Source organism: Parambassis ranga, chromosome 14 (genome assembly GCF_900634625.1).
Source record: "Parambassis ranga chromosome 14, fParRan2.1, whole genome shotgun sequence".
Lineage (NCBI taxonomy): Eukaryota > Metazoa > Chordata > Actinopteri > Ambassidae > Parambassis > Parambassis ranga.
The window spans coordinates 10,220,285-10,248,267 of NC_041034.1; the positions used below are offsets into that span (position 1 = coordinate 10,220,285).

General features: G+C 40.0%; 1 protein-coding gene across 2 annotated transcripts in view; it reads right to left on the reverse strand.

Annotated features, from left to right (window-relative positions):
- Nucleotides 1-27,983, reverse strand: part of LOC114446361 (FRAS1-related extracellular matrix protein 2-like) — a 48,850-nt gene that overhangs the window by 15,420 nt on the left and 5,447 nt on the right. For both annotated transcript variants that reach the window (XM_028421927.1, XM_028421928.1), the window contains exons 2-6: nucleotides 25,957-26,046; nucleotides 14,515-14,661; nucleotides 6,362-6,592; nucleotides 2,410-2,535; nucleotides 1,299-1,550 (exon numbers count right to left, since the gene is read on the reverse strand). In XM_028421927.1, coding sequence (XP_028277728.1) covers nucleotides 1,299-1,550; nucleotides 2,410-2,535; nucleotides 6,362-6,592; nucleotides 14,515-14,661; nucleotides 25,957-26,046 — 846 coding nt within the window. The remainder of the gene's footprint in view (nucleotides 1-1,298; nucleotides 1,551-2,409; nucleotides 2,536-6,361; nucleotides 6,593-14,514; nucleotides 14,662-25,956; nucleotides 26,047-27,983) is intronic.

Consider the following 27,983-nt stretch of genomic DNA (forward strand, 5'->3'; position numbering starts at 1 on the left):
CAATACTCAGGACAATATAAAAAGTCAAGAGAATATTGAAATACAAATCACACAACCTGCTCAAGTTGTGTTCAAGGTTGCGCCTTTTTTCCTGCCTTCTGCATAAAGCTCAATGATCCATAGCAGCAGCCATGTAAAGGGTAGAGGTATAAGGGTGGGATATGTCATACTACACAGGCAGTGTATGCACTCTGAAAGCACACACTGTCTTGTCATAACAACAGCTTTGCCCTTTGTGAACATACAAAGGTGGCAAAAAGAGTGTGATGTCTGTAAAAGCGGTTTCCTGGGATCTATCCATTGTTAAGGGATGTTCCATATGTCTTCCAGAGATATTGACTGTCACTGTGAGGCCTTAAGTCTGCATAGTTAGATGAGAGGGCTTGTACAATGAAGGCCACAGGATGCATGAGGACAAGAAAGACTCCCTTGAGACTTTATCTTTATCACCCTGAAGATGTAAAGTCAAATCTTTTGTTAGATTATTGCTATTTGACCCAGATCATTATCACACCTCTTCATAGCATAGATAAAGAAGTATGACTTTTACTGTAACAATCTATAACATGGCATTTAAAAAAATCAGGCAGACGCATCAATCCGCCTCTGTGAAGTCTGTAAGGTAAATCAATGCAGAGCAGTGAGTCAGTGGAAAGGCTTGTAGATTGGAATAGGTATTTCTCAGCAGGCTTGTCAGTCCCCTGATAAATCGTCTAAAACATTTCTCTGCCTTTCAGCGTATGTAATCTACTTGGTCTGTATGATGCTGTAACTGGATGAAAAGCAGACAAGGGACAAGGCAGTTATGTAGTCCCACTGGACTCCTGTGTGCGACCGTAATTAAAACCTGTCAGAGTAACAGAAAGACGTGGGTCACGTGTGTGTGCTGCAGGTGGAGTATCTGTATCAGGGTGATTCTTGTGCTCTCTCTCTCTCCTGCTTGCCTACGCCCCGTAAGCTTCAAAACAAACTTAATTAGGAGAAATGTTGTGTGATATTGCGACTTTGAAGACAATTCATCACATCAAAATGTCTAACACTGTGAACTGTGACACCCACACATATTTCTGGATGCGTGCTTCTTAGCATGTATTTTTTAACATTCAGGAAATAAATAATTCCGAATCCCGAGGCTGAGATGGAAACTTTGTGATGTTGATGACAGTTCATCACATTTGAAAGAAAAAAAAACGTATACGTTATAAAGCTGCTGAAAGGTCACTGGAAGTTTAACACAGAGGTGGTAAATAACAGAGAAACAAACAAAGCAGAGAAACAGATAAATTAGTGTGCCTTACCATCATCTGAATCCTCCAAGATGTTGACTTTGGTGGTGGCGTAGTGCATTCCCAGACGTCCCCCGACAGGCAGGGACAGAGTGACATTGAAGCTCTCTTCTCCCTCGTACAGAGAGTCATCAATGATCACCACGCGGCACCGCTTCTCTCTTTCACCCTTGTCGAATCGAAGCAGGCTGCTGTGCTCCTCCGGACGCGAGATGTAGTCTGAGTAAGACAGGACGGTGGTGGGAATCGTCCCCACGGCAGAGCCTACAGAGGAGAAGAGAGAACCGTGACAGGTGTGAGAGTGAGAAGAGAAAAATTTGCTTTTCTGAAGGGTGTCACAAAATATTATTATTAAGATGAATCAAGAAAAAAAAAATAAGAGTGAACATGTGAGTCTCTACATTGATATCAAATGTGTGTCTTTAAAACAAATCCTTACATGCAGAGAAGATTTCCCCATAGTTTGAGAACAGAAAGAAGTGTGTGTCAGTGTGGACTGTGTGTGTCTGAGGATGCCTATCCACCAGGTATGTTTGGAAGAAAGACTCTAAGCAGACATGAAAGCTAAAATCTCAAATGATCTTGTATAGAAGCTTATATCAATTTGTTTTAAAAAAGAGGAGACCACCCTTAATTTGAGATTTAGTGGCACGTTAAGGCTCTTCAGACTAATGTTTTACATTCTTTTAAGGTCTTAAGATGTCCCTTCCAGCTTTTAACTCAGCTCCACAGTAGTAAAGACAGTTGTGCAGAGTATATTGACATTTGAATTAAAAAAAAAAAACACTTGACCAATAGCAGGCCGTATTCTATAAGTGGGCTACATGCTGAGCCATATGTGAAAATCCTTATGTTGTGTGATCTGCACCTCTTCCCATGAGGTGACTGTGATTTAACCAGATTGTCAAACAGCAGTGGCAGCAACAACAGATGAACCTGACACCTACACATACACACATCAACATTAGAGTAAAACAACATGGAGAGCAAAATAAACCCTTTTAATTAAACATTTATAATATATTATGCTATTTATAATATATTAGTCATAAGTCAGCAAGGCACTGAGGGTACACTGAGAGTTAAAGAGGTTAGATGAGGTGAAGACAACACTAGTCCATACCCTGCTGTGTGTAGCAGACCACCATGAGCTCCTCACTGATGTCTCCACTGCGGTGCACAGGGATGAAAAGCTCTCCAACATCTTCCTCTACCGAGTGGATCTGTTCAGGGAAGAATACAGTCGACTCTGTTTGGATGAAAGAGAGAAGCAGAGCAGAGGAAGTCAGAAAAGGGTAATATTATGCATAACAATCTGCAGAAAAAAAATCTGCAGCACATTTGGCCATCAAGCACTCATACAGGCTTTTGTTGTGGCTCTGCATTAGTGAGCCTTCTTTTTTTGTTTTGTTTTTGTTTTTATCTATTTGAAGTGGTGGTCTTGCAGTGTGCTTATTCATACTCAAAAATAACCCTCCATCACAGTTTTTTTGGGGGTTTATTGCAACTGGAGGTGCGCTTCAAAGAGACCCCCTCCGGAACTCTTTCGTACTCCCCCCATGTGTCGCACACAATTACACATGCAGGCGTCGGAGTCCATCCCGCAGAGTGAATCAGCTGGCGGTTTCACACATCGACTCCTCTTTACTCAGAGGGGTCAGCCATCTCTCTTATTCTCTCTCCACTGCACTCTGACAGCAGTTCGTGATTGAGAGAGCGACTTAAAGCCAGTGAGAGTGCCATCGATCAAAGCAAAGAACTTACTGGCATTATAGAAACAATAAATGTTGGAGCTATTTTCCACAGACGCACTGGGACCAATAAAAATACTATGAAACGGAGTGGACTAAGTTTCAGCTCATCCCAGATCTACTTGCGGGTCTCTCTGAGAGAGACCAAACGAACTGAAAAACACTTGTGGATTGCTTTTTGCAACAAATACTTCAATTAAAATGGTAAAGCGATAGAGTGTGAAAAATCAGCAGAGACACATTTCGAGAAAAAGAGATCAACACCTGTATCTCTGAGATGAAGTCATCAACATAAGACAATCTTACCCACAGCAGGAGGTCAAACATTTCTACTCTCTTACGATAACTCTCACTAAATCACTTTCTTCTCTCCGTCTTCTCCCCTTTCTCTCCAGAATTTCTCCTTTCTGTTGCTGCCCACAATCTGTCTCTCCCTGGAGGGTGGTACAGCGACTCATAGCAGGAGACTGGGGGTCCACTGCTTAACTATTCCACACACACACACACACACAGAGGCAGTGCTACACCCGAATTTTCTTCTCTCTCTCCCTTTGCCCACACATACACTTCGTCTCCTCACAGTGCTTTCACATTTCACCCTCACCCTCCTCACAGCCTCTAAATCCACCTAAGGTTTAGCAAAGCAAATAAATTTTTAGCCAAGTGGGTCAAGTTCACCTGCTGGAGGAAAACACACAGTCATTTTAAAACATTCATAATGATGAAAAAAAAACACACACACACACCCATCATTGAGCGTTACAGTAGCGAATGCTTGCACCTCATCATGCTGTTGTCTCACCAAAAAAACAAACAAAAACAAAACTCTGTAGGCTTCCATGCCTATAACAACAACGTCTCTATTATTGATATTTTCATGAATATTCCATGATGCAGGGATATATATTTTTGTGTAGCTATTGTCTTGTTGTGTTGTGATAGCTGGACACTTTATTACCAGCTTGTGATGCTATTTATGTGTCAAAATGTAACTTTAAGATGCCAAATGTCAAGTCAAGGTTCAAAGCAAATGTGCAACCTAACACTACAAGTGGGTCCAGATTTAAAAGAATGTATAAGAGAGAGGACTCGTGTTTATCATTTAATGAAATGACCTTGGCGGGATACATCAGCTTTAATGATGTATAGCCCCCTTACCGCAGGAGCAAGAAAGATATCACCAGGAGTGGCAGGATGCTGCTGCTTGCAGCATAGAGTCAAACAGCAAGCAGCTGCCTTCATCTTTAGTCAGCACTGTGTGCATGGATTATATATATATGAAAGAAAGTCATAAAGTTTTGGAGGAGGGTAAACCACAGGCAAACGCACAACAGGATAAGACTACTCCTTGGTGTTAATCAAAGCAGAAGCAGTCTAATACAGAAGGTTGATAGAAAGCGAGCATCACATAAGTAAAAGTAGAATAAAACAGCAGAGAATAGCTGCCGGCATTTGTACAGACAAACAGAGGCAGTCTGTGACGTTAGAACATATTCCTCACTTGTTATGCTCTCCTTAAGTTTGGAACACTTTTAGTCAAAGCTTAGCAATTCTCTCTCCTCTTTTAAAGCTGATATTAGCCAAGCTGACATGTCCTCTAGGGGGGCGGGGATCTCCCGGCTAACCAGAAGACCAGACAAAGCCAGTTTTCATCATTAGAGAAAGAAGCTGGAGTACAGCTAATGCCACAGGCATAGCTTAAGCTTCACTGACCCATTAGAGTACAGAGTGGCACATCTCTGTCACATTAGACGTTCCCTGGAGATGATAGAAAACAAACCATCCCCTGCCCTCCACACGCGCACCATAATTAACCCACAGGGGAGGATAGATTGTGGAGGGAAAAAGTGGCAAGAGGAGTGATACTGGAAGAGAGAGTGAGAGAGAGATGGGAGCATTTGTACGTCAGTATAATAGAGGACTCAGTGTTTCCATCTTTGTTGCACATCTATAATTACTTAAAAGTTGCACTGGGGTGGGGGAGGGGGGTAATGCATACAAAAACTGAATGTAAAAGCCGCTGAGGAGTAAATCTAGTCTTGATGGAGCAGAGCAGACAGTTGGTTGCACTACTCAATATTCCATTAACATTTCAATTTGCAGGGAAAGACGGAAGGAACCAGGGAAGGGAAAATGAAAGATTTAGGGCAGAAAGTGTGTCTTTGTGTCTGTGCCTGTTTTTTGTATCATCTGGTTTTATGAAGTAAACATAGTGTTCAGTGCTTCCGGCGAGTGTTGAAAAACACAGACCAATGAGCAGTGTTGGAAAGGATAGTTCTAAAATGTATTCAGTTACCAAATGGAGATTACATGTCCTAAAACGTAATTTGTAATGTTTTCCATTACATTACTCAATCTGAGTAACATATTACTTGGATTACTTACACATTGAAGTGCATTTTAAGTGATTGAATGCAGCAATCAGCCCCTGCTTACTACAATGGACCCTATAAAACATTCAATATAAAATGTCAAGATTGTCACAGCTGACTGCATTCACATCACTGTTATTCTATTTATATCTACAGAGACAGAACAAAGCAACCAAAGGTCATGTTACACACATAAACAGTGTTTGAATGTGTACATAAAACAGAGGCTCTTCATTTTACCATGTATAAAACTACCTGACTGCAAGCTACATGAGCCTCAGTTTTGGACAGAGTAAGCTAGCAGCTAACTAGTTCACTCATTCGAGTGATGCTAACAGTGTACCAGCATCATGATTGAGGAGCATTATAAGATGACACCTTCACTCTTCATCCTCATCGTCAGACTCTGAACCCTATCAGTCCGGCTGCACTGTCCTCTCTGTCACCCACAGCCATGCAGCTTTCTGTCTAGTTTGCTGACATGGCCTTCAGCATTGATCAAAGATTTTGCATGGATGGTAAGAGCTCTCACTCCAATGACTATTGACCATCATACACATGAACATAACCACACGACGAGGCAAGTGATCTGGAGAAAGTCAGACATCCACTGAAAACGAGATCTTTGTTACAACGAAGACAATGATTTTTATGTTTTATCCACCAGAGTGAATAAACTACTGATTTTAACACTCTAGCTGTATTCTAATTACCATGTCTTTAGGTACATGTCACCTATCATGTCAAAGTCTTTCTCCTTCTTGCCAGAGAGCAGACTGTACATGTATTGTGTTTACATTAAGGTGTTTCAGTACCAATTTAATACTTGAGTGAAGGTTGGGATTGTGTGTGTGTTTGTATGTGTGTGTGCATTGGAAACATCAGTGTTGTATATGTGTTTGCATTTGATCATGATACCACAACAACATAATCAGGTATGAGCTGCACTGACCGTCATTGGGATCCAGGATCTCAACTGTTGCTGTGAGGGGAAACTCCATCACTGCCATCACTGGTTCTGACAGCAAAACCTGGAAGGTCTCCGCCTGCTCGTACTTTCCGTCGGTCAGGATGCGAACCCGCCAGGTAGCTTTAGTCTGTCCTGGGTTGAACTGGATCTGCCTCTGTGACTTCCCCTTGAAGTCCTCATCCTTCTTTGCAGTACCGTCCTGGGTGCCGATGCCTGTGAGATACAGACGGACATAAAAGAAGTGAAGGAGACAAAAAGAGTCAGTTTAAAAAAAAACAGAGAGAAAAAAGTGGAGACAAAACAAAGAAAATGACCATGAAAGGGTGACAGGCAGGAGAGAGAGACAGATGAAAAACAGATTAGATATTCACACCCTTTAATGTTGTTCAGGGAGTGGTGAGAAAAAGAGTGTTGTGTCTATTTTTCTTCACTGATCACTAACAGAGCCTCAGGAATGTGTGAAATGAATTTGTGACTGAAGCGTTTAAATAAGCATATTCTACTTTACTGAGATGGATTAGCTACCATAGTTCCCAAGGGTTAGGTATGTGTGTGTGTGTGTGTGTACATCATCCTTTTACTTTCAAATGTCTCTTATTTCATTTATAACAGGTCTTTCATATGAACCCACTTCACAGTAATCTATCTAACATTCATGCTCACCGATACACCTTCTTCAAAGATGGAGAGCTAAGTAATATCACCGGGCTTCACATTAAACACAAATGAAGGAGCCTAGGTGGCGTAAGACTTAAAATTATTTATTACATTTGGAAATATAATGTTCATGTTTCTTTGTCTACATTCACAGATTCCCATGAGAACAGGCCTTGTCAGGCTGACGTGTGTGCCTGTACATAAAACAGATTTGTTTTTCCTTTTCCAGACACTCTGCACAAACAGAGAGAGAAAAGAAGGTGACAAACACGCACAGACGAGACTGGATACATTACCGTGGATCATACGCACAGTCGGATCTGACAGGTGAATATTACGTACAAAAATTAAGCTGGAAATAAATACACATGCATGAATACAAATATATGCAGTGATATTCTTCTTACAAACACATGTGAGTGTCAGGAACGATTTTGGTTTTAAGCCTTGTATTTCTGGGTTTTATTTTGCAGCTGTGTTGCATTTTAGAAAATAAAACCTGTCCAGCAATACATTAAAATGAACATCCTGCTTTTCTTTTCTTTTTTTTTGTCAGCCAACCAACCTGGCACACCAAACCCCTTCACTCTCCCTTTTCCTCTGCAGCAAAAGCCAAAGATGCTGCTAGTGCTCAGTGCAGCTGAACTAATACTACATAAAAAAAATCGACTTGTGTGAGGGCCGTTGAAAGACTTTCTGGGAAATCTTAGACATGACTAATAGATGTTCAGTCAGGATAACATCCTAGTTTAACCTAGGTCATGTTTCTTGGGATTACTGGAGGGTATGTTGATGAAAGCTGGTTGGTAGCAGGACAAATAGCACAAGTTGAAATGTAGTCATAGTCCAGCTTGTCCTCAACATGGGGAGTATAAGGAGAGGTTTGTATACTGCTAGAGCATATAAATCTTTATTGCCCATAGTAATGGTCAGGCATATCAAGACAAAGGTCTGACTGCCTCCTAGGTGGCAGGTCTACAATATTATATTTCTTTTTTCTTTTCATCATAGTTCAAGTCTCTTCTCATGCAGCCCACTCTCACAGTTTAATGTGTAATAGTTATCTTGGTCCAGAGTAACAGATGTAGTAATTTCAAAGACAAAGCAAACATGAGATGCCTACATGTTCTGGTGGCTGTTATTGGACAGGACTCCACCTAAGTGCTTTAACCTGACCTATGATGTTATTAAAGATCCCATGAAGCATGTTGTTGACAGAAACTGACAGAAAAGAGCAAGAAAGTAAGCAGTGAGTGACAACTAAAGTCAGGTTTTGTCATATGTGAGCAGATCCCCCAGCATTTCTTCAAACCTCCAGACACGTTTTTTTTGTCAGCCTTTGTCAGTAGCTGCTGGTAAAACAAGCTAATACAAAAGACAAAAATCGCACACATTTAGACATCCCAGAATTTTACAGCCTGTTTTGTGCAGCTAAAATGTTTTGTGCCGTGAACCGATGCAGCTATTTTTTTAACAGGTTGTGCTGGAGTTTTGGCTTGGATAGAATCATTGAATATCTTTAAAGGCAACTGAAATGAATCATTAATAAGTTTATACAGCCAGCATGTTTTTAGAAGCCTTAAGTTTTTAAAGAGGAAGACCAGCATGCAACTGGACAGACATTTGCAGGTATGTTCTGTACGTTCTGTAGCCGAGCAGCTCATTTGCTATCTACTGGTTAGCAGAGCATGAGCAGCAGGCTCATGTGTGTGAGTTTATGTTTGTAAGAACTCTTAGCAGAAAGGCTAATGTTGGTTGTTCTGTGGCAAGCTCAGCGTGACCGTCTGCTCTGCATAACAGAAGGAAGATAATGGTATTCACTAATTAAATCAAAACAAAGGGGTTCCATCATTTAACCAAGAAACAAAAAGACAGAAAAATGATCCATTCTGACTTCAAACAGGAACAGTATTTACAGAGCAAATGTAATTCAAGATGCGCCTCATAAAATCAGTTGATTCATCATTATTTTAATATTATCTGAATAAATCTAAATGTTATGTTCAGGGTGCAACCCCTGAGCTAGAAATCTACTTACAGCAAAGAACAAACATTGACACTTCTGACAAGAAGTAACGGCGTCTGTTACAATATGAAGTCATAATGAAGTATTTATGCTGGGTTTGGTCCTGGAGTTTAAAAATGATCACAGAATTAAGACTGATTATCCTCATAATTAACTCATACAAAAGCAACACAACCTTTTTACACAGGAGTGAGGAAGCGTTTATTGTGGATGGGTGGAGCCTCTCCATGCACCTTTCCTGGGGTCAGACAGAGGACGGTACACACTCTCCCGAGGATTTTTGATCTCTGTGTCACTGTTCCTCGGAGCTACGATCCCTTGTGTTTGTGTTTCCACTGCGCACATAAACCCACAGAAACAAAGAGATGCTCACAAACACACACACATTCTTTTTATAGCTGCAAACTTTCCTTCCTTCTGTTTGAAGTCTCTTTCACTATTGGGCCAAATATACTGCACCAACTTGGCTCAATGTAAAATATACAATTCATCAAAAAATGTATGATTGCTATTCATTATAGCGTAAAGCTCATTTCACCTTGAGGCAGCAGAGGTGGGGTAGGGATCTGTAGAAAACTATTTCTATTCTCTTCTAGTGAGACACAATTATCTCTTCTTGGCAACCAAAAATGAGACTGGAATACATCCCACAGGAGATAATATGTACCTTAACCTGGCAAAAGTGCAGCTCGTTAACAATACTCCCTCTTTATTTCTCAGAGCAAGGACACAGAAGAAAAAGGAAGAGGCAGAAATAAGTCAAGAAGTGAGCTTTGGAAAAAGAAGAATGAGATTTCAGTCCCATCATGTTGTCCCATAGGATTCCTATTACAGCAAGGCAAGGCAAGGCAAGGCAAGGAAAGGAAAGGAAAGGAAAGGAAAGGAAAGGAAAGGAAAGGAAAGGAAAGGAAAGGAAAGGAAAGGAAAGGACAGGAAAGGACAGGAAAGGAAAGGAAAGGAAACAGAGAGTTAGTAAACAACACATACAGTAAGTCAGGATATAAAAAGAGAGCAGGAGCAAAGAGTGACTGAACAAAGCATTCAAGTAATCCGAGGAAAGGAAGGTAGATAATAAGGTAGATAATAAGACAGACACAGGCTATATGGTGGGTGCAGGAAGAACAGAGATGATCTTTTGTGAGTAAAAACAGGTACTCAGCAAAAGGACCTCTCTGCAGCGACATGAAGTGAGGATACTGCAGATGAAAGCAAAGGAAGGTGGATGAGTTAAGTGGGCTGACAAGTCAGCAGGACAGGTGTCACGAGAAAGAGAACAGTGACAAAACTCAATTAGCAAGTATACGCTAGAAGACAAGCACCCACAAAGAAGCTGAGCTGATATATTAGCTGTGTAATGTTATAAGAGGTGAGAAAGTCAGCTTGAAAGGTAGAAGGATCCAATCTATAATCCGCACGCTCTTGTCCAGCCCGGTGCTGCCTGAGCTCTGCTTCACAGGGGCATCTTTGAACCTTGATCTTATCTCTGCTGCGTTCCTACTTCACTGATCCTCTCTACCTGCACGCCCTGTTGTGATGGACCATGTGCAGCAGCTCTCCTTCACTGTTGCCTGGCACCACACCAGCTTTCATCAGCAAACCTTTGCAACAGTAACATCAAGCTTCTGGCAAAGACGCTGGGTGTCTGTCTGTCTGTTTTTTCTCTTCTTGACACACCCTGCCTAATCTAACAGAATCCACTGATGTGCATATACACTGTCTGCTTTAATCAGGTATTTCTGGTTTGTAGCTTTATATATATTACCACATTGTGCTACTGCTGCATAGGCTTTGTTTTCAACTGCTTCTGATGCCCTCTATTAGCACACCACAAAAACAGATAGTTTCATACTTCTTTCCAAGTAGAACAAAGTAAAGTTGTTAATTTAAAGAAAACATTCAAAGATGAAAAAAGATGCATTCCATTGAAGAGATTCTTACCAACTATACCCACTTGCATAATGCAGCTATTGTGTAAAACCTGTTACTACTACAAAATGAGATAGTGAGTCAATGTAGCCCTTAATCAAACATGAGAAGCAAAAGTAGGCCACCCAGAGAGCTAAACAGTCTCTAAATCCATCGTCACAAAGGCAGGTAGGCAATGAATGAAACAGTAAACGCATTAATGGCTGACATACTCCAAGAAGAGCAACAGAGGAGCTAACAAAGTTTGTTTTTAGCAAGGGTATGTTATTATGCATTTTGGGAAGTTGGATACTTTCTATGCTGTAGCAGTGTCTGGTCATCCAACCTGACTGCAGTCCAGCTGGCAGACAAGAAATAAAAATGGATGTCTAAGTGCTGCAGACTTTACACACTTGTTGCCAAGGACATTCACATATGTTATATGCATAATTGAAAACCTAGTTTTTTAAATCACTATTATTAATACTAATAAAACGCTGGGGTTTATCTGTTTAGTTTGTTAGCCCTTTTGTCTTAATAAAATCGTTACTGAACATAACATGTTCCTCTTGTTTTGTCTGTTTACTGTGAAATGAAAGTACAAAGGCAGTGGCACAGTGGAGTCACATTGTTACTCGAGCACCATCAAGTATTTATCAGGGACAACATCAAGAAAAAAAAAATGAGGCCATTTTAGTTTATCCTTAATGGAGAAAAATCATTAAGAGAAAACAAACAAGCTATATTAGCAACCGGCAACACACAGAGGTTAATTTCCATTCAGATAAAAAATATGGTTTTGTTCCATTAGACTGTTTCCGCAGGTGAACTCACCCACACTGGACATACAGAGGCATAAATACAGACATGCATATGCATGAATACCTTTTAGAGTTGTTGTCATAGTGACATATATTTGGAGCTGTGCAAAAAAAGATGCACTTTGTTTCTTAAGGCTACAATGAATGTTTATTTTCTTTAATCTTCCTTCACTTATGCATAAAGCGCCTAAGCGAAACACGCTGTTACATGGAAAGGACTTTCACCCTGGTGCATTTTAGCAGCACGTCAGCATACCTTGTTAGATGTTCTTTTTAGAGAGCTGGCTTGAAAGTAGTGCGTATTATGAGTGTGTGGTCAGAGATAACCAGGTGCTCACACACCAACTGTGCAAAGAGATGAGAGTCAGAACGCAAGCTTTCATGTGTGCCGAGGAGATACACTCAAAACCTTCCCAAGAGGAATCAAACATACACACACACACACACATACCAACACACACCCAGGTGGGGCTTACATAAACTGCTGCTCTGTGATGCTAACACCTGACCCCATGATTAACAGGGATCAGTATGATGATGAGAGGTGAGAGAGAGGAAAAGCTGCTTACAGCTGCTGAGTCTCCTGCAGGGAAAGGAGCTGAGGCATGACAAAGTCAGCGCTAAGAGGGACAGGGACAACATCATCTTTATCCTGACAGTCTTACACAAGCGCACAAAAATGCACTGGGCTATTCTTTCCAGCACCAAAATCACCTCCATCTGCTGGTCAAACAGCTTATTAAAACTCTGGCATTGATATCGGTGTGTCTGGCTGGAGTTTGAGATTTGAGCGACACACAGGACTTTGTTCTCTGCAACACTCTCTGTTCTGTATCCAGATGAGTGTTGCAGGCAGCATGGTGCTTTATTTTGAGTTTCCCGATGATTCACGTATTAGAGGGCTTCTAAAAAGGGGGACAAATGTGTCATCGTGAACTACTGTGATGAGCACAGATTAATATTCCTCAAAAGCTAAGAGAAGGTTTTCACATGCACTTTAGGTCACGTAAGGTAAATTGTGTTCCTTCTTTTGCATTTATGTTTAGGAGCACTCATCAAATCTGTAAAAAACAAACAATGAGCTTGGTGCAGCCAAGCAGTAGCCTCCAGGGCACAGAAATGAAGACAATGGGAGTTCACACCACTGCTTCTAGAGCCTGCCTCTAAATGTGAGTTAATCCCCATATAGTCCCCTTCTTGAAAACATGTTGTCACTTGTTTGAATTATATTAGGACTTTGAGTGACAGACAGACGGTGTTCTGCTTCTATGATTGGCCACCTGCCTCAGATGCACATATGCTCCACCTCATTGTCTGTATTTTCTATATTGAGTTTTGGGCCGTGATGCTGAGAACACAGCGACGGCCGGTGCCTCCTGGACTTAAAACAACGCTTCAGAAATGTGTGATCGTGTCACATACAGATGTTTTGAGAGGGTCTCTAATGTTTTTTTAAAGCTGACTGGGAGCTTAATGAGTCTTAGCCTTTAGTAACCTCCAAGTCTAAAGGACATTAACACATCATTCAAAGAGTTTAGCTTTACTTAGAGATATGGAGGTAACAGGGTGACAATCCTGCTAATGCAACACTAATGATGTCAGTGTTATTTTATCAGTAACCTCACCTGCAACCTCACCTGTTTCCTCTCCAGATTTCGTCACATTGGTCAGTGCAATGTATGTTTACAGCTTTGTGACCTGCATTTGGTTTGATGTTTATTTCATGTCTTTTTGATTATCTCGAACAAATACAATTGAACTTTGAACATCAACGAATAAAAAATTCTCACAGAGAAATCAACATAAGATCGGCTGACTTTGTATTCCTGCCCATGCTGGCAAACCAAGAGTTACATCTCTGCATCACACTGACCTAAGCGAGCCCATCGCGTGTCCCCACATTCATAACAGAAATGCCTTTTTTGTAAACTCTAAATTAGCTCAAGGCCAAACAAACTTGTTTTGCCTCAGGATAATCTGGTTAGAGTGTGTGTTGAAAGGAAATGTAGCAATTGCTTTTTGGCTTCAACTGTTGGCGTCTGCTTGGTTTATCAATGTACAAGTAAGAGAGTAAAAAAGCTTGTTGTGTTATTTCCTAGGCTTTATAGGAATTTGGTGATGCTTTCTGGGTGCTCTGAAAAGCTTGCCATTTTAAAAGAACAATGTAAAGTAATCAAAGTCAAAAGAATGCTACACAGAGGAATGATCAGGATCAAGGCTAGGAGGCAAATGTTATACAATCTCTGTGAAGCTCATTGCTTTGACCTACAGTAAGTGCTCATGTTCACAAAAAATGTAAAACTTGCCAAACACAAAATAAACATAATAATTATATATATATATATATATATATATATATATATATATATATATATATATATATATATAGAATTATATAGAATTAACTTGGGCAGCCCTGAGATTGATGGTTAAGCCTATGCTGGTCCTTTATCAACACTACAAGTGCCATAACATGAGCTCAGTTTTTTCAGCTCAATATTTTTGATGATCAAATTGAATTCTATGTGATGGAAAACATCAAAAGACCAACCAGATTTATTACATTTCATTTAAGGGTGGCCATTCTGTGAGAAAAAGCCTGACTGATTTCCCCCAAAGAATTTATGACATTTTTTATCTAGGTGCCATGTCTGTTTACACAATATGTTGTCATCCATGTGGCAGTGATATTGCTGCCAGAAAGGGAAAGATACAAACAGACTCACTGATGAAAGACGTCTCTCCCAGGTACCCTCTCCGTGTGAGAACCACTTCCAGGAACTTGCCCTCCTCATCCACCACGTAGTACTCTCTCTCCAGAGAGATCCAGGCCCAGTCCAAACGGAACTGCTGTCCTTTAAGCTTGTTCCCACCTAGAAACCAAAGTATATATAAGAACATTAAATATGTTATTGCTCATAGCAAACACGTGTACTTAATATGTTTGCAATGTTTCATTTAAAGTCAATTAGCATCAGTAGAGTATTTATGTAGCTAAACGCTTGTTTCTCTGATTTAAGCACCAAATACTATGTTCGCTGTTCTGTAGAACAGCAAAGGAAACGAAAACGAACTCTGTGACCTGAGGGGACAATTACTGCAAAACTGTAATGAAGAAGAAGTGTTTTAATTATTTTCAATGTGCAGTGAAAATGTTCTGTAGAACATTTACAGATTCATAAAAATAAACCATATAATCTCATACCTCCCCCCTGTCTAAGGGTCAATCTTTTGATGTGCTAAATAATTAAATTCCATTTTTCCATACTTTAGCTTTATTATTTTCTTCTCTATCATCCTGAGAATTGAAGCATACCAGCCAATCAGTGTTGTTAAGGAAGCGTTTGCAGAGTAAATGATCGTGTTAGCGCTGGGCTAATAGCTGCCACTTGCACAAGCAGACAGGAAGGATGCTGCTTTGTGTGGCTACTTTGACCACCTACTCTTGTGTGAAAAGGACGGAGCTCTGCAACAATGAATGGAAGAGAAGAGAAAACATTGTAAAAGTGGAGGAGGGATCTTTTCTTTTTTTTCTTCTTTTGTGTACTAATGAACAATGCCTAACTCTGTGTGGCACTCCTGTAAGTGCTACAATAAATGTCTGAGTGTATGTTCCGCTGGCAGACCAAGGCGCAGAGGTGGATGACTGTTTGTGGAAATGCTATGTGTAGGCTGTTAGAAAGGAAATCTCATTTAGCTCTATTGAGCACAATTCCAAAGCTTTTTGTTCCTTCAAGTCATTTATGCATCTTAAAGGCTGAAGCTGAATGGCTGTCGAGAGCACAGAAAATCATAGCACTTCACCTCTGTCATTACATAAGACAAAACAGCAGCAGGGCAGCACCAGAGTGGAAAAAGGTGGCACAGCAACAACATGTGGAAATGACACCTGTAAGTGGACATTCAGGTTCAGTTCTGTCTTAAGGTGATATTATTTTTATTCCCTTGAAATAATGCTTAAAAAATCATTTCAATAGCAAATTCACTCATAACAGTGTGAATGGTCTCCCCTCCATCACCTGAGAAGGGCCACTGTGCCTATCAGTACTGTGTGTTTTACACCACATGTTCAGGTATACAGCTGCTTGAAACTGGAGTTAGCCAGCACCTATAACTCTAGGATAGAGGAGTGAGGCTTGTTATTCTCTGAGTGGACTTCAAAGAAACCAAAGAGGATGTAGTTTGAGGAAACAAAGAATAGAAAGCCTGAACAAGAGTGGATATCAGACCAGCTTAGACTCATTGGCGGGAGCTCAGAGAGGAAAAAGGGATGAAACACTGATGAAAATGTAGCCTTGTTGATGCTGGATTAGTAAGTGATAAACTCTCTGTCGTATGCTTTAAGATGTCCTACAGCTGCAGATTACTGTCTGTAGCCTCTGGACTTTTGAATTTTCACTGCATTGCATGTATGAACACGTGTAAGCAAGCGTGTGAAAAAACAATATACTTTATACACTGCTCCAACCACAAGTATTAATGACAACATCCAAACACCGGGTAGTCCAAGAACAATTTTCGTCAGGAATTCAGTTGCATTGCTTTAAGCTTTAGCATGGTTTTGCTAACATGTGTCTAAAATGTACCAGAGGTGAAACTTCAGTGCTTTCCAGGTTGGTGTACATAGCTGCAACATGCTGAAGTGAGGAGACAACTCTAGCATCCCCAATAAAAACCTGTAGGCCAAGATGTGGCTTCACTTGCAAACATAAAATCGCACACACCTCAGTGATTCCAGCTTCAACTGCAGCCCGCAACCTTGACTTTCATCCTAGCTGCCTGAAAGTAAATGCAGCATAAGCTGCCTCAAATCTTAGTTGGGGTATATGTGTGTGTGTGTGTGTCTGTGTGTGTTTGTGTGTATCAGTCCTGTGCGACCTCTCACTGGGGGTGAGTAGCTGTGCACAGACAATAGAGATCTGAGTCAGTGGGCTTCAGACTGTCTCATTTCTCCAGCCTCTTGGAAGGATAAAAGACCTCTCACATGTGCTGACCATACAAAAAAGCAGCTTTGAAATCATCCTCAATAGAGTTAAATTCACTTTGCACCCCTTTTCAAAGGTTTTCTTCACTAAAATTCAGCACAAGTGCTTCTTTTTTTTAACCAATTAGGGATCATAGTTTCTGGACAACAAAAACCAAGGATCAGGCCACTGTGAGAAATCTGAAAAAAGCAACTTTTGATGCCTGCATGCTGCAGTTCTGATGTTGGCTTGTGATGAAGGATGGAGTTTGACTGTCCCATCAGATGGGATTACTTCTTTAGCAGCAACAGGAATGTAACCTTAATACACAGTAAAACAATTTTACTGTATATAATGACACCAAAACCAGACATAACACACACACACACATATATATATATATATATATATATATATTTAATATCATATTATATGAGACAACCTTTAAAATATATATATATATATGTATTTTAAAGGTTGTCTCATATAATATGATATTAAATTATCCTGAGAAATTATGTGTTAAAGTTTCTTCTTTGGTTTCTAAGTAAAATATGATGTCCTTGTAACTCACAGCATATTTTTTGTGTGTACAATGTACTTTTTCTATTATTATTATTACTTAAATGTAAATTACCATGTTATTCTGTCAGCAGGCAAGCAGGAAGCAAGCAGACGTGTCAAAGCAAATATGTTAAGCAAAGCTGTTGTGGTAGGTTTTAGACAATTAACATAGTGTACCCTCTACTTCACCCTGCTAAGTGGCCGTTTCTCAACAACTCCATTACTATTTCTCCAGTTTCTAGCTAGTGTGTGAACACCACCCGGATACGAGAAACAGAAGTCAGGAGACAAAGATCGATGCCCCCAGAGCCATCAGAGACACAAAGCCAAAATAAAAAACAAAACAGAAATACCAACATTGCAAGCTGTAATAAGTTCCCTGAAAACTACATTTTAAAATGAAATAATGGCCTTCAGTGTAGATTCAATAAAAGTTAAAGTGCTTCTTAAACTTCCTTAAATTCTTTTTGATTAGCCTTGAGAGACACACTTTGGTCTACCATGAAAAATATACATCCCTATAACCTTCATTACAGTGCATCGAAACAGGCGCTGCTATCTTTACATAAGCCCGAGTATCTGCTTTGTTCTTTAATGTGCTGTAGAGAGCAGCGTCTGTGAGTTTTTCAAGTCCTAACACTTGAGGCAGTGTAAAGTCAAGAGATCTTAGTGTTAAAGTCAAACTGAAGTTGCAAGTAATTTTGGATTTTGCAAAGTTATGATTGGAGTCTACAAGCCTGCCAAGCCTTCTGAAGAGTTTAAGGAAAAGAATCTGCAATATCTGGCAGTGCAACAAATATGCATAAAAACATGCTATGGTTCTAGAGTTTTCTTCCACATGTACTTTGCAAATGGACCATCAACAGGGAGATAGACAGGCCACAGATGAGAGATGCTGTAACCATTTAAAACTTATGAATGAATTAAAAGTCCACCAGATGGCAGGACATGACATGCCTTAACTAAAAATACAAGTGTACAGCTACAGTATTCTGCTTATGGACATCAGGCCTGATTTAAACCAGTCTGCTGGTATTTGCTGCTCTGCTGTTATTGCAGGCTTATGTATCACTAACAGAGGAGAGTACACTTGACATTTTACACAGCATTTGAGAACCTATTTAATGCTGAATGCTGCATTTTATTTCCTTGTGGAATTTATCATTCACAGGTTTTGGGGATGTGTGAGGCAAGTGTGAACACGAGTGCGGTTGTGTATGTGAGCTCACGTCTCTGCGCGCTGGAAGATTATTACTGCTTTTAGTATCAGCTTCAACAATGAACGTGAAGTGACATTTAGACTCTTAAATAAATACATGTAAATATTTTTAAAAATTCAAAATAAATGGGACACTAATCACTTGTGCTGGGAGTCATTAAGTTTCATTGTGTATGTGTGTGTGTTTGCATCCAACATGTCACAGTCTTAATCAAAGAACATTTTTCAAAGTGAGACAGTGCTGTCTGCTGAGCGGAACATCTATTCCGCTGCTGGCAGTGTGGCCTTTCCTTCGCTGCTACAGCTCTATCTGCTTTCTATACTCTTTTGTATACAAGTCCCCAACTCCTGGTACAAATGGCAAAGAAAAACCTATATGTCAACAAATGCAATGTTCCCTCTCACTGTGGAGAGAAACATCGGGCTATAGGAGGAAAATGATGACTCTCACTCTCTCACTATTTATTCAGTTGGCAACACGCTTCTTTTCACAAACCACATGAAGCTCTGCTGAAATCATCTACTGGTTACATTACAGTACAGGAGCCCACACACAATCCTTCTGACAGGAGTGCCACTCTACATAAATTTTGACGGTTGACAAAATACAAATATCCGCCGCCCCCTCAGGACGTTCAGAATCTTTTGGTTTATCCTGACAGATGTGAGGCAGTCACTGTAATGAGAGGCTTAGCAAGCATGCAACTGGTGGCAAAGAGGATCATAAAGACGATGATGGGCTCTTCTTTGCTCAGCTGTTTCTGTCTTCTCCAAGCTGTGTCTAGCTATGTGTGTGTGTGTGTGTGTGTGTGGCCAGGCAATAAGCAGATGTAAAGCCAGTTATCCTGACAGGTCTTTTAACATCACCATAATGCAGTTTCTGTGCTGTACATATGTATCAGACTGCATTTACACTTTGCTCCAGGCAATCAGCATGATAGTGGAAATCTCCTGAGGTGAACGTTATTAGCAAGCTGACCAGATATTCCTAGCCCTGGGCAATGACAAGTGCTGCTGGATTTAAAGGCAATCTGAATTCAGTGTGTAATAAGGACCAAGTACAGTTTGACTATATGACAATTACACACAAACATGGCTGTGTGTGATTGATTGTTCACAAAACAAGCCAGCACAGCACACCAAAAAAAAACAAAAAGAAGTCTGATGTTATATCAGAAAGTGTGACTCAATATGTTCCCATGGGCAACAAAGGAAGTGAGTTGTACATACAGTACATTACCCCACATCCACCCACACACAAGATAAAAAAAGTTGCAGTGTGGTGGAATAATGTGTTGTTTCCTCCCTACATTAAATAGCCATTAGGCACAGCTGTGCTGCAGGAACACCTTAAGCGACCTTGCACATGAAACCACAAGAAACCGACACCTAGAGCCCTTGCTGCTTTGATGTTCTCGTAATGCACTTAATAAATGTGAGGTTTCCACTGATGTCTACAAAGACAGCCGTATACGACCCTGGGCAAAGCTTAAGGGGAGAAGGCTTGGGGACAAAGATCTGGCAGCTTCCTTGAGGTGTTTGCATGCGTCTGCAGTTCTGCAGCTCTGTGTGTGTGTCTGAACCGATGGTGTAAGTAACAGAAGATAATATATTATATGGCATTAATAAATATTCACAGTTTTCCACTCTAACCTGATGCTGTGGAGAATAAAAATGTGAAGAAAAATGAAGGTGTTACATTACTCACTTTAAATCTAATGGATGCGTGCCATGTATTACTGTATACTGCAATCTATGGCGAAGCACCCAACAGAGCTCAGCACAGAGACAGAACTCCAGCACGTATACAGCTCCTGCCACAACAGCACAAGTCTCCCCATGCCTCCAATATAATATTTAACAGAGGGACGAGTTTAACGTATCTCAGGACAGTTACACTCCTGAGAGCAAACTGTGCCTGAGCATGCATGTGATAAACTACAGCTACAGATTTCTCTTTCCCACATTTTTCCTATGCTCTCCGTTCCCACCAGCATCTCCTCACACTCCTTAAAAACTATTTTCAAACATTTTTACTTCAGTCACTGCCTCGATATTTACTTTCAGATGTATAGTTTTTATTAGAATACAAATCCCAAAACAGCTCCTAAGCGCTGTGTAATTTTATACACTGCAGTGTGAGCTAAAAAAAATGCACTTTAATGCTTAAATGATTTAAATATAAATTAAAGATCCATTAAAAAACTGAAAAATTGAGATGATAAGTGCGATATATGCAGAGGCAGTTAAACAGAGAATGAGATTTTATGAGAGAGCTGCACTTTTATATACAGTTATAAGCTATAAGAAGGAGTAAGGACGATGAAAATTAGATGGTAAAAACAGCTAATAACTAAAAGTAAAAAAAGAAAAGCATATTTAATGTGTTTTATATAGTCTAAACTTAATGTGGTCACCACTTTATGTGCAAAATGTAAAGATTTACTGTGTATTTCTGAGTATATTTACATATTGAGCAACATGTGCTGTAATCCTGCAACAGAGACACCCATTAGCACGCCGGCAGACATATACAGTAGGCGGGGACAGGCAGCAGGAACGGACGGGGACATTTTGTGACATATAAAACTGAATCCTGATGACAAAGAGTCACAACGAACCACAGCGTACTTTGAAATTAGACAGGAAGTCAAAAATATTAAGACTGTACCCCAAGAGGCAGAGAGTCAGGCAGAAATAACACTAAAGTACAGATGCTGAGTGGGGCTAAAGAACTGAAAATGAATAAAACACACTGAAGAAAGATCTAAGACTGACGGGGGAGATGAAGAGGATAAAGACAGGAGAGCCGGGCCCTGGGAGAAGTGAGTGACAGTAAACTCCTGAATGCAGACAGATAAAGAGAATCCTCTCCTAAAGCCAGGGGGACGTGCTAATGTGTGTGTGTTTGTATTTGTGTGCTGCATGCTGATGTCTACCTTGCAATTCTGCCCTGATCAGTTCACATTGCTTTAACAACAAAAAAAGGGGGTCAGGGGATTAACCTGGTCCATTTGTGACCATGGTTACAGCCAGTTTAAACCTGTAATTGTTTGTTTTTCTGGTGCTTTCACATCCATTTAAACTTGTAAAGCTGCTGAGATATATATGAAAAGAGGACTGTCAAGGAAGCACCCACAAAAAAATGCTTCCACTTTAAATGAAAGTTTTGGGAAACAAGCACGGTCTGAGTCATTCCACTAGTGACTTTAAAGGTTATTAGGACACATTCCTTTTTCAGTCCCAATTTCTTTCATCCATTAAAAAGATAAATCTGTATGTACATAAATAATTTGTGACACTTGTCATTTAACAGCGTTGAGGGCAATTCAAGGAGGTCATTTCATCTTAAGTGTTGGTGGTGATTTCGGCCGTTTGAAGTGATGAGAAAAGAGTCACAGCGGTACAACAGATCCAATCACGAACAAGCAAAACTGATGATAAAGAAGTGGTGCCCTTGCAGTATATATAGTGATAATTAGTCTTCTAACACCAGAAAGAGGAAGGAGTTGCACACAAAGTGTTTTGTTATGATCAAGACAAATGCGTGGAGGGCAGCAAACGCATGTGTATTGTGTGTGGTGAAATATGGATTAAATGAGGATATAGAAGCAGCGAGAGGTATTTTAAGTGGATATATCGTCAATATAAGTTTAGATAAAACAGTGGTATGTCTGGGCTGCCTGTGAGTAGAAGGGGGAGGGGGGGGAAGAAAGGTTTCTATTGTAACAATCAATCTCATTTGCAGTGAGAGAAGAAACACGCGGTGGGGGAAGAAAACAGCATCAGGAGCATATTTTTCTCACTTATCCTTACACACACATTCATGGCTTTCTTTCTGTACTGAAATATTTACACGGTGCAGGTGAATTTATGGTGAGAAGAGAATAAAAAATTCAACAGCATTTTCAGACGTATCTGTTATACATATGCATGTGTCAAAGTTCTTGTTTTGCTGGTAGAAATCAAATGTGTTCCCTTTACTGTACAGTTCCCTGTATGTTGTAAAGGTCTTCAGTGGGAGACAGATGTGCGTCCATGATCTTTAACATGCTCTTTTCTTATTGCATTTTTCTGATGCACCATCTAATAAAATAAGCACTCAGCACCTGTGTTTACGTTTTTCCTGCTGCATCTCGCATCTGACATTTCACAAATCATTATTATCACTTCATCTAAAAAAAAACATTTGGAAAACAAACTTATAATGACACCCCGGTGTTAATGTCTTGTATTGTAAATGTTTTTGTGACCTTTATATTTTTGCTTTATGGTAATTTGTGTCATTTTCTGCTGCTGCCTGAACATCCAACAGCCAAAGACAGAAGCCTGGGAAACAAACTGTGTTCCAACCCATTACAGGTAATAACTTCTTGGGATTCTATCTGATCTTAACCTGTGACAGAAGGTTCCTCTTGCCTCTCTTCCCGTGTAGATGAGCCTGTAATAGGGCCACATAATTACCAGTGGCTGCCTCAGAGCTCTGCCTGGCTCGTACGCCCAGGGCTCTCATTACCCACAATGCTGCCTGAGCTCTTAAATATCAAACACGTCTTTGTGCTGGAGGCCTGACCGCCCCTTAGCCTGCGGCTACCCCTCTGTTCTCTGCTCTGCATGCATGTGTGGGTTTGTCAGCGTGAGTGTGTGCCGGCACACATGTGGATTAGTGTCTTAACATGTCTTTATTGGATATAAGAATACCTGCTTACATGTACATTCAGGTATTACAAGACCATAATGATGACTTCCTGTTAGATAGAGACATGTAGACATGGAAAAACTGATTTGGGGGATTTTTTTTTGTCAGCAGACATGGTAGAGTGTCTGAAATGTTCTTAAATATTTTTTGTCTTTCCTTTACAAATTCTACATCCAGTAAAAGTGGATCCGAAGTTATGGATTGAAAAAATAAACTCATGTACTTTAAGCAGAGTTTCTTTTTAAAGCCTCTGGCCTTTTTTTAGTCAATCCAGAATGTTGCCAGGAGCAGAGAAAAGGGAAAAAAATCTAAGAACTTAACAGGACCACGGACAATCAATTTGTCAATGTTTCTCCTTTCATGTGCATAAAGGAACTGTTATTCTTTCACGCATTAGCATTTTCTTTTAAGTGCATAAGAACCACAGTATGAAAAAGTCTGGAGGTAATTCATAAAGACATTAGTTCCTGTTTGAGACAGAAAGAGTGCGCTACACGGTTCGCTTTTTGTGTAATCTGCAGAGCACATTTAATTGTTGGACTTTGGTGGTTAATACAGTATGTAAATGCAGGAGAGAATCTGATCAGGACTCTTACATCCTAGTGTGACCTATTGCCCTGTGATATACAGAACAACCTTGAAAAACATGATGTGAGCATAAGACAACGCTCTGATACAATGGGGGCATACGGTATACGCTTCAACAAGTGTGTGAAAGTCATTTTCACACAGCGTTTCTCACAACAAGGTGCACATATGAAACCATACAGCTTTTGGTGAGAAAATCTAATTAACCCGTATTTGTATCTGAGTAATAGAAGACAAAAGGTAAGTGAATTAATTTAAAAGGTGAAGCAGAAACAATTACACCTATAAACCCATTATCTGACTGTTTTAGAACAAAACTGAGAGCAGTGGCTTTGAGGTCAAACTGCAGTAAACAAACAAGGTTTTATGAAAGCTTTGGTTGCATAAGGGGAAAAAAAAATGTCCAAATGTGTGTCACATGATGTCCCTAAATGTAAATTAAAGGTCTGGAATTGTGCATAATTATGGTCGCAATTGTCAACAATACAAACAGCATGTTCGATGCGCAGAGTTTTCGGATCCACTAATGCATGGTGTGTTCAAGGGCTGCTGTAAAACTGGGTGTCTGGTCACGTGTCATCACTAAACATGGAGTCTGATCCAAAGAAATCTACATACAAATAACACCACTTTGGTGTGGTGGTGTGGCACTTACTGGCCATTTAGACAAACACAGGAGTCAGTGAACACACATTTAGAACTTAACACAGATTAGGATGCAGGAATGTGTTCAAATTGTTTGCTATGTGACATAAATTGTTAGGAAATAAGAAAATGCTTCAAACAGAATGTTAGCAGTCCACCTTTATACTTGATTTCTGCATTTCTTCTTTAGTGTGACATTTTCCTTAATGTTTATGTATTTCTGAAACTGTTTATATGTTTTGTTCTACTCAGATGATTTTCTCAGTATGAGACTTGACTCTTTAATGAACATGTCTCTTCAGTATTATAACACTTGGGACTTCTCTCCTGGCTCTGCTGATCTCATAAACATCTATGTCTTATGCTCTTACTCACTCACACAGATTTCCTACAAGAAACTGCAAACTGCTGATTGCTTAATTAGCTGCTGCCTTCATAAAAAGATGCTAAATTCATGCATACATATAGAACAAAATGTACTGATTTGTAAGTGTTAATTTCATGTGCATAATTCAGAGCGCAAATGACAGTTATTATGCATGTAAAGTTGGCCCTAACAAAAATAGAGAGGAAGGCAAATTTGTGGATGATGTTACACAGAAAATGAAAGTATTATTATTTTACTTATGAGACCTATACTTTGTATAGACAAATGTGTGTTGTTAATCTTCTTCTTTGCGCTGACAAATAAGCCCTAAGACATCAAGGCAAAACACACACTAATACAACCTGACACATCCTGCAGACACATTTACAAATTACACAGGTAGTTTCATTCATGCACTGAACTGTGAAAATTATGCAGATTAATCTGGGCATCTTTGATGTAAACCTGGACATCTTATCCATCTACTGGTAAGTTTAATACGACGTAACATCATCTGTTAGAGACAGAAGACCTCTGCTGGCCTGAGCAGATTTGTCAGAACTGATATTCTGAGCTGCTTCTCTGAATGGCAGCTCATTTTTGTCAACAAATCTGAATCAATCATATATCAAATCAAAATATATTCATTGATCTGTTTTTAAAAAACTGCTATGGAAAATAAATTCCTCTATGAGCCTGAACATCATGGTTGACAGCTAATTTGTAAGTCCATCACAATCAAGTGTTGAAGTGTTGTGAGTACAGCAACATTTTCTGCACCCCGTATGTGTTCGTATATGCTCGAGGCAGGAATCCTAAACAGATGTTTAATTCTAAGACAGGCTGTGTGTAGAAAACCTCTAGAAAGCCTCTACTCTCATCCGTACAAATGAAAGGAATATACTCCTGTAGATGCTGATCTGCTGTGCAGACTAGAAAATATTATTTATGTGTAATAATAATTATGTATTTGTGGTGTGTACAGCTGTCCATGTCGGCATTTACAACGCAGAATAAACCTGAACATTAGCACCTAGGTCTGAATGAGGAGGAGGAGAAGGAGGAGGACAACAGACCCAGAGAGATGAGTAAACGCAAACATAAAGAAAAGTGAAATCTTACCGTTATCCTCAACAGAGAAATGGAAGACGTCTGATGTAGCATTTTCTTCATTCCTCAGCACATAGCAGATGTTCAGGTCATCGATATCGGCTATAACAGAGAAGCAATTTTAGTTTATTCGTCCTGTCATTGAACACAAAAGTACACACTAAAGTTGCACAAATATAATAAAATCCTATCACCTAAAAATCTAAAAAAAGGACAAACACAAAGTCAGTATGACAAGCAAACAAAAAAGTTTTGATATAATTAATTACAGAATGCAAATGAAGGCCAGTGTCCTCTGAGTGTTAAAGCAAAGGGTCACACTAAGTCAATGTGAAACGGCGCATGATGGAAATTTTAACAATCCTCCAACTTAAAGGAAGGTGAAAGCTAAAGTATTACTTCTACGTCAAGGAAATTTGTCCTTGTCAAGAATTTAAAAAAATAATATTTATGAAACTATTTGCATTTTAAGATTAAAAAAAACCTTCATGTGATGTTTCATGCTGACTACAGAAATAGCCTCAAACACACTTTGAAGTCGTATTATGGCTTTATGGCTTGTTCAAACACTCTCTCTCTGTCAAATAATTGTTCAAAGATGGAAGCTGTCCCGCTTCAGCTCCAGTAACAGCAGGTCTCTAGTATCACACTGATTCAGTTCCTTATCAGCTCTCGGCATGAACAATTTTCTACTAGAGAAAACATTCTGAGAGTTATGCATCCGTAATCCAGGACGATAAGGGCCGCAACCTCAAATCCAAGTCAGCTCAAGCTAAACCAACAGAAAAAAATCCACAACCTGCCGACTTTCTGTGTCAACAGCCCTGAAAAACCAGGTGACAGTGGATCTTTTAATGACAGACAAGGTAAGAATGTTAAAAACAGGATTGCGGTGAGCACCTACACCTCAACAGCTGTTTCCCTAACTTCTCTGAATTACAGGGCTCTGACAGCATTTTTTTTTCCGCCATCATTTTCCAAAAACACCTATTACAGTGCAGAAAAATCATCAGGACTGTGAAAGGCCTTGGCCCCTGCAAACCATCTCCTTCAATAATAGATGTCAGCGGAAGGAGGTTCATAAAATTATAAACCACTGACTCCTGACTGAGACACATCTTAATCCCTTTAGGGTGGCTTCCCTCACACTGCTGCCTCTCCATCGTCCATTCTAACATCTACACAGGGTCAAATTTCGACATTATAAAATACATTTTTTGCTGCTACTTTCAATAAAGTGTTCATCTTTTCCGTGTGATCAGGCAGAAGATTTAGCAGTGCCTCAGACTTGAACCCGAGGACCTTACAAATACGGAGTGAACGAGGGGCTCACTCTTCATTAAATATTTAAAGAGAACGCCTCATGGGATGTGCCCTGGAAATAGCATGAGTAAATAAAGAGTGAGGGATTGTCTCTTTCACCTGACTGATTCTTCTGATGAGCGTGTTTGCTCTCTCTTGCTCAATCTCTCACACCCCCCTTTCCCTCATTCTTTATTTCTATCATGCCACCTACACCTCCTTCTCTCCATCCTCCTTTGCACTCTCCTCCACTTTACTTGCTCTCTCTTCCCCCTCTTCTGCCCTTTGCTTTTCCACTGCACTCTTGTCTCATCTGTGCCCTTTTTTTTTTCAAAGACGGCAGCCACACAGTAGTTGTTAGGAGTGTCCGTCTCCTGCAGACTGAAAAGCTCCTTTTTCACTGTGCTCTCAGCTTCATGCCAAGCTTTGGCATAAGCAGGTGATTTTTTTATACTTGTTGGTTTAATTGCCACAGCGTGATATGTAACACTGCATTGATTGCATGGCTTTAAAGCCCAATCAGCGGCATTGTTGTCTTGATACCATCTAAACATCAATAAACATAAATGAAAAAATAAGTTCAAATTCACAGATTTTGCTGAGAGCGTTAGAGTTCAAGTTGCAGGAATTTCTCTCTGCCCTGCCCTGGTCATAATGTGCTGCACTCTGTCACTATAGCACTTTGCTTTGACCTTTTCACACAATCCTCTGCTGCTGTCCTGCTTCATTTAACAAAA